At 38.9% G+C, this 13672-nt stretch overlaps 3 protein-coding genes across 3 annotated transcripts; all 3 read right to left on the bottom strand.

Annotated features, from left to right (window-relative positions):
* Positions 1 to 1224: 1224 nt before the first annotated feature.
* On the bottom strand, positions 1225 to 1659 carry LOC140792165 (uncharacterized). Its single transcript, XM_073143005.1, has one exon. The coding sequence runs from the start codon at positions 1657 to 1659 to the stop codon at positions 1225 to 1227; it is 435 nt and encodes a 144-aa protein (XP_072999106.1).
* A 4086-nt stretch (positions 1660 to 5745) lies between these two features.
* LOC140792079 (small ribosomal subunit protein uS17c) lies at positions 5746 to 6495 on the bottom strand. The gene has a single exon (XM_073142905.1). The coding sequence runs from the start codon at positions 6401 to 6403 to the stop codon at positions 5942 to 5944; it is 462 nt and encodes a 153-aa protein (XP_072999006.1). The 5' UTR covers positions 6404 to 6495; the 3' UTR covers positions 5746 to 5941.
* A 1477-nt stretch (positions 6496 to 7972) lies between these two features.
* LOC140792078 (cystathionine beta-lyase, chloroplastic) lies at positions 7973 to 12440 on the bottom strand. The gene is made up of 13 exons (XM_073142904.1): positions 12241 to 12440; positions 11994 to 12147; positions 11805 to 11917; positions 11470 to 11540; positions 11260 to 11351; positions 11090 to 11177; positions 10882 to 10993; positions 10522 to 10618; positions 10338 to 10419; positions 9304 to 9421; positions 8825 to 8932; positions 8640 to 8742; positions 7973 to 8274 (listed from the first exon to the last, which is right to left on the bottom strand). The coding sequence occupies exons 1-13, from the start codon at positions 12301 to 12303 to the stop codon at positions 8099 to 8101; spliced, it is 1377 nt and encodes a 458-aa protein (XP_072999005.1). The 5' UTR covers positions 12304 to 12440; the 3' UTR covers positions 7973 to 8098.
* Between the last annotated feature and the right edge of the window lie 1232 nt (positions 12441 to 13672).

Genomic DNA, 13672 nt, shown 5'->3' with positions numbered 1-13672 from the left:
TGGGGTTTGGAAAAAGAAATCCGTTAACAAGAAATGGATCTGAGGCAAGGTCGACCAAGGGTATTGAGACATGGTCAACCATGGCACGTTGAAACGCACGACAAATGACAATGAGAGGAAGAAACCTCACGTTGTACGTGTGTATTTTAATGCTATGTTGACAATGTTGTGCATGTTGCAGACCTGCAGTGCCACATATTAACAGGACAAATAGAAGCCGCCTCCTGTGCGTCGGCCATTGATGGATACCCGACCTTGGTCGACCAAGGACGCCATCAATCAATGGATGGTCTTAATTAGATATCCCCAATCAAAATTGAGCAGTAAATCTGTACAGTAAATGCTAGCTAGCTGTCGTGTTTATTTTCTCTTTATTGAAAGCCTCTAGGTAGGTAGGTGGGTAGGTAGGTTGATAACTTTATTAATTCCAATCAATGATTTACTAGCTCCGTAAGTCAAAAACAAGCAGCAAACTCTACTGAATTGAGGAAATATCCTACTAACCCATATCCTTCCTTTATTAGCTAGCTAACGTTAGCTTCTTCTTCTTTATCTCGATTGGATCGTGGTCGTGAAGCAGTGTAGCTATAACTTACATGACACTAAACATGAAACGCAACCAAATAAACTAAGTGACGGGACGCCGGAACGGAAGGATGAAGGCGAGTGGAGATGGAAAAGGAGGGCGACAAGCCGGACGGCGGGACGAAGCGGATACGGAGGAGGAGAGGGGCGGCGAAGAAAACTTTGGCTGAAAGGGAGATCAAAATGGAGGGGATGATAAAAAGTAGAAGCGGCGGCAAGAGGAAGACTAGGACGGGCAAGGAAGGGGCAGCGAGGGATGAGGACGGAAAGAGACAAGGAGAGGGGGAAGAGGAAGAAGAAAAGAGAGGCAAAGAGAAAACATGAATCCCGGCCCCATGGGAGTGGCGGGAGAGGGAGGAGCGTAAATGCTAGCTATCGTCTTAGTCTCATCAAGTTCAAAGTTTTAAAATATTTAGCATCGTGAAATGAATTTCATACATTTTTTCCGAAATTTTTCGAATGTCACAGTTCAACCGAACAAGAGTGTTAAGAAACCAACCAAAAAGAAAGAGTAGTAGTAGTAGTAGTAGTAGTAGTAGTAGTAGTAGTAGTAGTAGGAGTATTTACACAAGCTGTTTTGAATTTTATTAACAAACAGCTATTGAATTATTATTACTACCAGAGCCGGCTCGCATCAGATCAAGCGATCCGGTTGCTCAAGAGCCCGTAACCGCCGGTCCGGATCTCGGACCGTGGAAGATAAACCGTTGACTCCACAACAGAGCACGTCGCCTTGCAGGACCCGATGCCTCCGAGCCGGTAGGATATCGCCCTTCGCCGTCCCGGCGGCGGAGCCGCCTCGCTGCTCCGCCGCCATATGTCCTCCATCTCGCTTGGTGACGGCGGCGGTGGATCCTTCGCGCACTCCGCGAGCGCAGCCGCGAAGGGATCGGCGGCGATCCCTAGCTCGGAGCCGGATCGGGATCGCCGCTTGGGGAAAGTTGAGGAGATGGATCGGAGAGGAGGAGGGAGCGGGAGGAGGAGGAGGGGATGGGTGGGGCGGGAGGCGAGGTTACCGGTCGGCTTGGGGATCCCTGGGCAAAGCTCCCAGGAGAAGGGGACGGCGGCGGACATGGATCCTGTCGATCTTCTCCGCCGGGGCGGCGGACGCGGGCCCGGCAATTTATTCATCGTTCGAGAGAGAGAGAGAGAGAGAGAGAGAGAGAGAGAGAGAGAGATCTCAGATATCAAGAGAAGCGAGTGCCTTTTATATGGTGGGACAGGAGAAGGTAAGATAAGAGTAGCGGAGTTGTTAGACTGGTAGTCTTACCAGTCTTAACGGAATGCTTCATTTATTTATTCGTCGGAAGAAGGATTAGCACGAACATTACAGCAGATGATATTATTGCAAGTTAGCGGGTCGGATAAAGTGCTACCGGGTTCGAATTCGAGTAATTTGTGAGAGCGAGTGATGTCCTTCCGGGCCTAATTACACTTTAACTACTTACTTACTATGAAGCCATTCTCAGTTTTACCCTTCCATCTTTTCTTCTCTTCAACTTGACACGCTCTCAGCTATTTAAAATCATCAACTCTCGGTTTAGTGGAGTGAAAATGTGGAATTAGTATGTTATTTTCGAATCAACCGCATTTATTCCACAATCTATATATATATATATATATATATATATATATATATATTACAATATCTCATCCATTTATTTTTAAACATAGATTAATTTGCCGTCATTTATTTATGCACTATTTAAGGTAATATATTATGATTTAGATTCAGGTTGAACAATATAATTTGACTATAGTTGTAAAATAAAATTATAATTTTCTAATAAATTCTAAACTTATTTCTGTATTTCTCCATACAAAAAAAGAAATAAATAGATGTCTAATTAATTAATTTGGTTATTCTTAACTCTTATTCCAACTATCATAATCAAGCACTAACTTATTCCAGCATTTATCCTTATTTTTGCAACTAAACACCCAATGAGAAATTAAAATAATTTTTTTCAGATACATTGCCGTGATTTTGCAATTTAATTGCATATGTTTCTTTTTATTTGCTATAATAGTATAACAGTATGCACTACATATATAAATTATATGTATTTTATTATAACAAAATATATATATCGATATAAAAAAAAATATGCACTCAACTTTATATACTAAATTAAAAACCAAATTTAATTAAATTGGAAAAGCCTCAAATATTGACTTGCTAATGAGATTAGTGACTTAACCTACAAGGAAGAAGTTGAACTCGTTAGCGATTTATCTTCTAAGTAAAGTATTAATCAATTTATTATTTAGTGGCAACCTTATGATATGGATGTTGAGCTGATAAACCTCTTTTGAGGAGGGCTAGTTTTGTCAAAAACTCAAAACTTTAATGTCTTTTGAGGATTTATTTATGATGGTAGTACAAGTTAGCTAAAAGTTGTTCAACGATAATATATTCCTCTGCATAAAAAAACACCAAGGAATCGATGGATATCAGCTATTTTAGCAGAATAAAATCCTCTTAAACGACCTGCATATGTACGGATGTCTCCTTTTAAGATGAGACTTCTACGGAAGTCTTGTGGTTCTTGTTATCAGTTTCACTTATCTGAGGGTTTATCCATGGATACGAATAGCAAACGATGGTTATCAGTATTTTCCATGGATAAAACCCCCGTTATCCCTCTCTTTCCAATACGTAAAGATACCTAATGAGAGAGTGAGAGAGGTTTATGGTAAGTGAAGCAAAAAATATAAAATAAAAAACTTTGTTTGTACTTGTTTTACTCCAAACAACATCAAGTGCACTTGAATAAGCATCTGTTCAGTAATCTACAGCTCAACATATTTGTAAGGTAGTTGGTAATGCAGAGCACTCAGGATTTCACAAATTATGCAGCCTATTTATAATAAGATCATTTATGCAGTCCTAAGTATTACATGATCACAAGCATTTGCTAATATGCTGTTCTTATCTGCCTGACCACCTTGCACAAAGTTAATAATATACCATTCTCAATTCAGTTGACCAATATGTTTACACTCCTTAAGGTAAAAGGTAGAGTACTTAATTGTCAAGTGAAAAGATTGAACAAGTAGCAATACACAACTTGCACACTCCAATAATATACCATTCTCAATTTCAGTTGACCAATTAGTTTACACTCAAGGTAGCCATAGAAACAATGGAGGACTGAAGAATATTTTTACCTCTCATGTTATGGATAGATGAAATCCAAGTTGAACGGCCTTCTCATAATCCTTCCAAGGGCTGAAAAAAACTTACAGACAATGCCTAGATCAAGTACAAAGCAATATTTTGTAGCACTAGAATTCAGCCACATAGTTTGTGTCTCCTTCCTATGTCTTCCTTGAGGGAAAAGGTTACATCTTAAGAGGATGTCAGAGGGACAGATCATAGATGCCTTCTGTAATATTATAACAGAGTAGATCTTGCTTACCTCAATTAAGATATAAACAACAATGACTTGGGACTTGATGCTTGTTGTGTTACTGTTCAAAACTTTGTCCTATGATAGTTTACCATATCTGTTATTCCAAAAGCACCAGCATATGAAAATTAAGACACTCACAATATTACAGCCAAAATAAAAAGGCAAACACAGATAGGAAGTCTGAAGTACTGCACAAAACAACAATCTGTTACATTGATAATGCCTATTGATAGCCATCATAGCTGGGAACTAGTGAGTGCCATTACTAAAAACACTGTCCTCATGGAGCCCTGATCAGTTCAAAAATAATTGCAAGGAACAATAAAAAGTGCCACGGTGAACAAGGCTCCTATCTACTGGTGGTCTAGGGAGGAAATATGTACACAGCTTTACGCTCATTGCTGAAGAGGCTGTTTCTAAGACTTGAACTCATGATTTATTTGATACAAGAGGCAAGTCCAACATGTCAATTTACGCCCTCATTTATAAGGATCAGCGCAACAAAAGAAATAAGAGCAGAGACCAAATCTCAATTTCTTTTGAATGAGAAAGTCATGTATAGTTCTCGCAATTACTACTGGCATTCCTGTTTTAGTAACGTTGGCAAACTTCCTCCTGACAGCATACACTACAGGCAAGTTATATTCAGCAATAACTTTGATAGCTCCCATTAACATCCCGGTTAATGATTGATTTTCTTACCCCTATCAGCAAATTCTAAAACTTTTAACCAGATTGCCCACAACCTCCCTCCACCCCCTACCCCCCTACTAAAAGGACAATGAATAAGTCCCAAGAATCTTGGATTTTTTTCTGTATGTTCCTCTTACAGCTGGGTAAAAAGCCCATAGGACCTTGCCAAATTGCGAGCACACTTAGGTGTAGGCCCAAGTGTAGCCCCTATCCTCCTTCCGGCGTCTGGCCTGACCCAAGTTAGCTGCACAGTCTCTCTGAATATCTTGTTTATCCAATTCAACAAAAATACCCCTTAAACAACCAAAAACAACTAGCTTATGGTGCACAAGTGTTAATCAATGCAATAAGCACATTTAATTTCAAAAAAAAATATACATTTAAATATTAGTTATGTCTTTTCCCACCTTATATTTTTTTTCTGAAGGTCATTTCATCTATTTTTTTTGTCTTAAAAGTTAAGAACCAACCTTTTATTAAATCTCATTTTCCTAATCTCTTCGTGTACATCTAATTCTCTAACTCTCTCTTGCAATGCCTAAGTAAGTCATGATCTTCAGATGTCTCTGTAGTCTCTACGAGTTGCATAGATCTTCATTAGGTCAACAAAAAGATCACGACTTAATAAGATTTTTAAAAACATAAAATACAACTTTGCTTCAAACCTTGAAAACAAAAGCTTGGTCTAAAATATCAAATATGATCCCAACTATTAAGAACATATTGATAAAAAAGAATCTATTTGGAAGCTGAGACATTCCAAAAGAGAAGTATCAAAATTATATTCAAGAAGATAAGTTCCATTAGCACTAGTAGGCTAGTTGGATTGGGCATATTACTCCTATTTGAGAAAATTCGCATAGGCTAAACATCAATGGATCTGCTATCTTGTTCAATTGTATAGTATCAGACACATTATAATGACTGCTTGTCGACTTTAACCAACACACCATTAACAGAGCCAGGATGCAAAAAAATGCTACCACACACTTTTAACATTTATCATCTATTCATTGATAAGCCTACAGCGAAAACAAGTCGAATCAGAAAATAAACAATTTCCCAGATACCCATTTCAAGACTATTCAAAGAGATTATAGATAAGCACATCTTGTCCAAGTATCAAACAGAGGGAGAATTCAATAAAGACTAATCGATTCCACTCAAGCAACATTAAATTCGCATCAAAATCCAAACTTTTAAGCTAAATCCGAGACAAACCAAACCAAACCACGAAACGGGTCGCATTACACCGGCTGCTGAGACTGGAGGGGGATTCCGAGGAGGTCGTCGGGAACATCGTCCAAAGACTTGGGCGCATTCTTCGCCGTGACGGCAACGGCGACAAACGTCTTGGTCTTGCTTATGGGGCGGGACTTCTCGAGCTGGACGAAGTCCCCAACCTTGAACTGGTTCTCGGGGTCGTGGGCTTGGTACTTCTTCTTTATGCGGACGCGGCGCTTGTACTTCGGGTGGGGGGCGAGGCGGACCACCTCGACGGCGACGGTCTTGTCGCTGGTGGCACAGACGACGCGGCCCTGTAGCTTCTTCATGGCTTGGATGGAGAGGGAAGAAGGAGGGGAATTGGAAGGGGGGGAAGATGGGTTTTTGGTGAGGGAGAAGAGGGAGGGAGATGAGCCATGGAGGAACTGGGAGGAGTTGGGTTTGAGGAGAGAGGGGGGATGGAGGAAGGAGGAGGACAGGAACATGGTGGGGAGAGTGAGAGGGAGAAGAGGGAGAGAGCTCTTTCTATCTCTATGGTGTGGATGAGGTGAAAGAAAGATGTGACGGGGAAATGGCATTCGTGCTTATAATAAATTTAAAATTTATTTTAATGTCCTCAATTTAATATTATCTTAATGTATTTATAAATATGATAATTATACTTAGCCTTCTTAACTTTCTAAATAAAAATTCTGCATAAACCCCTCAATTCAAGGGTTTTGGTGGTTAAAAAAACTCTTAGTTCACGTAGTCTAGTTTGAGACAGGCTCAACGTATAAATAACGATAGTGTCACCTTAGTTGTTCATTCTATTATGTGGATAAAAAAGCTAAATTTATAAATACTTTAAATACATTATTAATTTTTTTTATTAAACTGATATTAAATTAAAATAATTTATTTTGGTGGCAATCTCTCTTTGTCTGCATTTTTAAAACATAGAAGAAATTGTGAAATTTGACGAGCTAGTTTATTCTATAGAAAAGTTTAAACGCAATGGTACTTTCCTCGTTCTTATAATAAGAACTGGAGATGACAAAGGCCTTAGATCGGATCAATTATCACACAGCTTCCCTTCTGTTTGGATATCCTGGATCAACTACCTTCTCCTTTCTTCTTAATGGTGCCCCTCCTCCTCAGTTCAAAAGTGTTTGTGATAGTTCTTCTACCAGTCCGATGAAGGATCCTTGGCTATTTAATCTTCCTCTGGCTTTAAATCCAACACCAACTCTTATGAATATGAACATTCCCACTAGTGATTCTAAGGAGGAGGCTTGACTCATTTGCTGTCAATCTTTGGCGTTTGGATAGACATTCTCTTTTATTTGGCTGAGTCTATGGCGCAGGTATGTGGTTACTTTGGAGAAAACTAAGATTCCCTTGTTTTTTAGAAACTCAGTTGAATCTCTGGACTCCACTTTTGTCAAATTGGTTGCAATGGCTTGGGAATTCCCTTGTTTTTAGAAACTCTTCCACTTCGCCTCCAAGAGCAGGAATGATCAAAATTAATGTTGACGGCTGCGGTTTTGTTTGCAGGGATTATTAGATTGGGAGTTGTCTCTCTACAGCTGCTGGTAACCTGAAATGAATTCTGGTCTTACATGCAGAAGCTGAAGGTATTAGGCAAATCCAAATCCTCAAAAGTGGTCTCGGAGGAAGAACATTAACGCTTGTTAACCCATAATAAAGGCTTTTCACCACCACTTAAATGGTTGTCGTTGCTCAGGAAATCAGTTGAAAAGTTTCTTTGTCAACATTCCCCCTTTGCTAAATTGATAAAGACCCCACTGTTCACCTGGCAAGAGCGAATAGTTGATGGACAACTCTTGTCCTCAATTTCTCCAAACCAGTCTCTCCATCTGAAAAAGCAAGAGATCACAGAGGGAGAGCTTTACCAAATTACAGTCATTTTTTTCCTTAAACATATCAACCTGCATCCCATATGCCATTCACTGCAGCTATATGAGCACTAATTTCAGGTCTTGATTGGCCAATATAGAGGATATTGCATCATACAACATCAGATAAGGAGTCCATCAAGACAACTGCTAAGATTTATTTCAACAAGAATCTAAAGATTTTATTAATTAAGCTGAAAGTGTAATGCACCTTCATCAGGATGGAAATCACCTATATCATTCGCCAGAAGATGGCAACAAAGATGCATAGTATCACAAGCTTTAGGCCGGAAATGATCTAATAGCATAGTCCAGATCTGCTATCAGATCTTCTACGTCTTCGATGCCGACGGAGATGCGAACAAGGTCATCAGTCAAACCCCTGGCTTCACGAACTGAAGCTGGTATGCTTGCATGTGACATGAAGCATGGCAAGCTTATGAGTGACTTCACGCTCCCTGCATACACATGGCAAGGTAAAGTGATTACACATAATCTATAGTCAAAAAAAGATGTGTACACTAATTCAAAATAACATGCTGAATTATCAGCGAGAAGGTACAACAGTCAGAATAGACAAGAAAGTGTCTAATTTCTCGGTTGATTTCCAGAGATGAGCAACAGCAACAGTTTTTAACTCATTTAAAATTGGATGTCAATGAACTCAAAAGTGCAGTATTGTTCCATAAGCATCATAATAGTCTTAACACTAAGTTAGCAAATCATATGCAAGTGATTATTTATCAACAAGCAAAGCAATCTTCTCACATCTATTTCATGTCAATAGGATGATGGGAAGAGTGGAAAGTATGAGAATCATTACCAAAACTAACAGTCACATGGAAGTACTTGGTGGTCTCAACAATGTGCTTCGAGAGAGGTAGTGAACCAGTCGAAAAACTGAATACTGATCCAGCCCCTTTTGCCTGCAAAGCAGCACGAGCAGAACAATAAAGGATCATAGTTGAGATTCTTTTAATTCTTCTTCTAATGACTATTGTTTTCTACCTGAGAATAGTGCAAAGAACGTCCAGGATGATCAGGAAGTCCTGCATAGTTAACTTGCTTCACCCTTGGATGAGAAGATAAGAATTCAGCAAGCTTCTGTGCATTAGCCTGTTGACAACAAATACTAGTAAAAAAGAAAAAACACTACAATTTTCATTAAAATCAAGCTTAAAGTATATAAAAAGCTGATGCTGACTGGCCTTTCCAGCATTAATGGAAATGGATATGCTCCAGCTGAAATTTTAGACCTATATATAAATGTCTTACTGATGTAGATGGCCTTTGCAGAGAGTACTTAAAATACTTTCTCCAATAATCACATTGTGCACGATGATTGTCACCCATAAGTTGATAGGACCATAGGTGAATTTCTTCATACAAATGCATACTTTACCAGATAAAATAAGTGAGCAGAATTCATTGGGCACTATTAGTGATGAAGAGACCAACATCATATAGGGAAAGCAAAGATGTTGAACCTGTTGCTTCTCCACACGTAAAGCCATTGTTTTGATACCTCGCAAGCAAAGCCAGCAATCAAAAGGTGCCAATCCAGAGCCTTCTGCATTCTGTAGAAATGCAATCTCTTTTGCCAAGCTGGTAATGCATTAAAAGAATGGCATTTAGATAATTCAATTCATACATCACGTCAGATGTTTTGCATTGAAACATCGTTGAGAAATCAAAAGAAGAGGAAAACAGTTACATGGCATCATGGAAGAGATATAACGAAATTGGCAGTATATGGACAGGAAAGGAAGGATAAACATCAAGATCTTAACATATTCCTTGCACAAGACCAAAAGGAATCAACAATTTCATAAACTGCTAAGTTGCTAATGGTCCCATATTATCTCATTCAGATAAATTATCCAGCCATTCAAGAAACATATGTGACTCCATAATCCACTTAAAAGAGTTGTGAAAAACTTCCAAGTACATTAGTGAATTATAATTAGCCAATGGACCTGACATGAAATAATTTGCAGCACTCTGCCAGAATTATTCTCAATAAATAAAGATTTAGAACTTCTCTACATGCAAGAAACAAGCCTACTTCAAAATCCAAATACAGTAGCTAAATACATCAACGTTAATATTATATGGTACTTTCTTAACCTCAATGATACAAAAACTTGAAACACTGCCATCAGGTGTTATAAAATGGCAAATATGTGAAAATTATAACCATGAGTACATTGCTTAAATCTACAGGCAAATCATCTATGTCAGAACAAGAAGGTTTACACCTTCAGGTTAGGTAGCTGAGTAACTGACTTTAAAAAACATCTTGCTGCATTCTAAGTAACCACGTTTAGCTTGCATAAGTAGTAATAAAAAAACAATTGTTTCTTGGAAGATAGCTAATAATACATACTGGTAGCAGTAAATACTGGATAAAAGCAGATAAAATGAAACAAAAATATAACTAGAGAAAGCTAAGATGAAATGTGCCAGACTGGATGTAAGAGAGACGCTTAGCAATATATAGAACAAAAGGATCTTCTTCAACCTTTCACCCTTTACAGCAAGAATTCCAGCCATGACATCACTATGCCCAGCTATAAATTTCGTAGCCGAGTGCATCACGATATCTGGAAACAAAACAAAAGTGCATCAGAGTGTTAACATAGGCAATACCAAAGCAGCTTCTTCAATATTTTACTGGTGATCCAAAGTAGCAATCCTTTTAGTACCTGCTCCGAGTTCTAGGGGATGAGAAAGCACCGGAGACATGATACTATTGTCCACCAAAACAATAGCACCATGTGAGTGAGCCATCTCTGAGATTTTCTGTAGATAATATTAGTATAAACCTCTATGAGATTGGCAAAGAATACTATCCCAAATGGTGAAGGAAATTGAGCTAGGAGACTTCATATATGGACCATGGGTGCAAGTGCAATGCAAAACTACTAAGTTGAAAGACCTAACTTCTGCATCACAAAATATATCTGCATGCTAATTATGCAACCATAGCATTTACTTAAGCAGCAGTGTTGTTTAAAGAGTAGCAGTTCACTTGTACATCAGATTCACAATACCCATTCTCATACCTTTATGTCAGTAATTTGTTGGCGAGGATTTGTTGGACTTTCAAGCCACACTAGTTTAGTCCAGGGGCCAATTGCAGATGCCACCTCATTAAGATCAGTTGTATCTACTCGTCTGTCATGTAAATATGGAGATAGTTTATAACTATGACTGAATTGCAAAAAATGGGATAAAATAAACAAGTCCACAGAAAAGGGGCACAAGACTAACTTCACCAGAACCCCTTGCTTTGGAACCACTTGCGAGAGCAGCCGGTCTGAGCCACCATATATGTCACTTCCAGCAACGATTTCTTGACCTTAATAATACCAAAGTTGAATAAAGTCAACATTCATTTTATGGAAATTAAGATATACAAGTGCAGAGATAAAGATGCATACCAGTTTCAAGAAGATGAGTTACGGCAGCCAAAGCAGCCATCCCACTAGTGAAGCAGAACGCTTGATCAGCCTTCTCAAGTTCAGCCATAAGACTGGTCAATTTTTAATGCATGCACTTTCATCAATACAAAGTCAAAAAAAAACAAAAAGATTGAAGACTATCCCAATTGTACTTCTGGTGCCAAAATATTAAGGATTAGTTAAATGGACCTCTGAAGCACATCACGAGTAGGATTGCCACTTCTGGTGTAATCATATGGACCATAGCCTGTTGCTGAAGGCTGCAATAAATATTTCTTTTAGTAGTGAAAGTTGAAACTGATAAAAAGAAGTAAAGAACAAGGAACAAACAACCAATTGGAGCTATGGTAAAAAAATAAATTCTTGTCATAACCCTGGTACTCCCTAGCATGGATGACCCATATCATACTCCGAGATATGGTAAAAGAGAATCTTTTTCGATCTTTTGATAAAAAGATACGCAACAAAATTACCTGAAATTTTCAAAACCCACTCTCATCTATCACTATTCCATTGCAACCAACCTGCTTAAAAGTGGCCGTTTGGTACAGTGGAGTGCTCATAGCTCCATAGGGGTCGAAAGAATTATCGCAACTAGTCAATATCGTCGATATGCCAGGCTCCCTTCTTTTAAAACCTGCAAAGTTTTTCACTTTTTAATCATAAACCAATCGAACTAAGTAAGAAACAACCAGCCAGAGAGGCCAACCAACCCAATTCAGCAGTCGATTCATCCAAGCAATCAGCAACTCCTTCCGCCATGGCCGAAGCGCTCAGTTCCAATCTCTTCAACATCGCCAACTGCGGTAGAGATCTCCTCGACGGGAACCCTAAGCTCCTCTTCTGGACGCTCCGGTCGCTTAAACCCTACGACAAACGAGACGCTGGAATCAGACCATCTCAGAGATTTCCTGCTCGAGAAGGGAGAGGGGAGGAGCGTCCGCTTGGGATTCCTCTTACGGGGTTAATATTGGAGGAAAGGAGTCGAACGATAGAAGAGGAGGAGGAAACGGAGGCGGCCATGGAAGAGGAGAAGGAGGAGGGCGGTGCAGGTGGGGGTTAGGATTACGATTAGGGTTAGGGTTTAAGGCCGCCTCCGCCACTCTCCTCCGGGGAATGGCCGCGTGTGGTGGATGGAGGGAAAGCGGTGGTATTAAATAATAATAATGGAGAATTAGAAAAGGAAGACGCTAATCGTCACAGTTGTTGTCCGAGCTGGCAGTGACCGATGAGGCGATGACACATCCTCCCTTTCTTTGCTATCTTCTATTTAATCTCTTCCTAAAAAAAATAATAGCGTATTAGGAGAGCAATGATTCGATAACACACCGACTATTTAGTATTAAAAAGAAATTTCAATTTAATTGATTATTTTTAACAGACAATTCAATAGAGAGAAACAGGATAGTTAGAACCCTCCGTACATCTATGAATAAATTTTCACTCTATTATTACAAACAGAGCCTTTTCATTTATTATAAATAGGGTTAAATATAATTTATAATCACCTAGCTTTGTCAAAAATCACTTTTAAAACTCTAAAATCAGTGATAAAAGTAGGACTGCTAATTTTTCTATCAAATTTAATTAAGCATTATAGCTATTTTGATTACTTAGTATTATTATCTCAAAAGCTTAAATATCTTGCTTGCCTCACAAACACAATAAAAATATTTTGATCATTTTGATATCGAATAATTAAATTTAATAAAAATTTAATAATTATGAGTACAATGATTAATTTGATGGATAAAATAATTTTGCACATAAGTATACAATAGTTTAACCCTTCTGAATAAAAAATTCTAAGCTGTAATCATGCCCGAGAGCTAGCTGTTGCTACCCAACGGCTCCGACAAGGTGGGGAATAGGAAGCTGCTTTTGTCGGCCAAGAAGCAATGGGGATTCGACGGTTTCAAGAAGTGGAGGAGGAGCAACTCATAAGAGGAGCCCATTGCTTTTAACTTACCTCCTCATGATGAGCGATCCGATGGCGATGGTGCTTTGCCGTCTATGAAGCTCATGGGGGCTTCGATCGGTGTAGGGCCAGACACGAAGAAGATAAAAAAGGAGATGCTCTTAGATGGCTCTGCTTCATATAAAGAAGAAGATAAATAGTGAGGCCAAAGGAACTAAGGAGGTGAATAGTAAACATTTGTGAAAATATCCAGGATGCAGCTAGTTAGTCACCTTCGATAGTTTTCATATGTTATATATATATTGCTGCAATAACAAGCCTAATCAAGCGAGCTAGCTCCAACTCGACTCGACTGGACAATATGTTCGAGCTCACAATATCAGCTTGGCTCAACTCATTTAAAGCTCGAGCAAATCCCATATCCTTTTTGACTGCCATAGGATCAAATTATAAATATTAATGCTTCGTTTTCTT

The sequence above is a fragment of the Typha latifolia genome, chromosome 7 (assembly GCF_019914945.1).
Source record: "Typha latifolia isolate L0001 chromosome 7, TyphaL0001v2, whole genome shotgun sequence".
Classification (NCBI taxonomy): domain Eukaryota; kingdom Viridiplantae; phylum Streptophyta; class Magnoliopsida; order Poales; family Typhaceae; genus Typha; species Typha latifolia.
This window is presented reverse-complemented; position numbering and strand designations above follow the sequence as displayed.

Coding starts and splice junctions, on each gene's coding strand:
- LOC140792079 (XM_073142905.1), bottom strand. CDS start 6,403: ATGTTCCTGTCCTCCTCCTTCCTCCATCCCCCCTCTCTCCTCAAACCC.
- LOC140792165 (XM_073143005.1), bottom strand. CDS start 1,659: ATGTCCGCCGCCGTCCCCTTCTCCTGGGAGCTTTGCCCAGGGATCCCC.
- LOC140792078 (XM_073142904.1), bottom strand. CDS start 12,303: ATGGCCGCCTCCGTTTCCTCCTCCTCTTCTATCGTTCGACTCCTTTCC. Junction 11,352..11,469: donor ACTCGTGATGTGCTTCAGAG/GTCCATTTAACT, acceptor AAAATTGACCAG/TCTTATGGCTGAACTTGAGA. Junction 10,420..10,521: donor TCCCCTAGAACTCGGAGCAG/GTACTAAAAGGA, acceptor TTTTGTTTCCAG/ATATCGTGATGCACTCGGCT.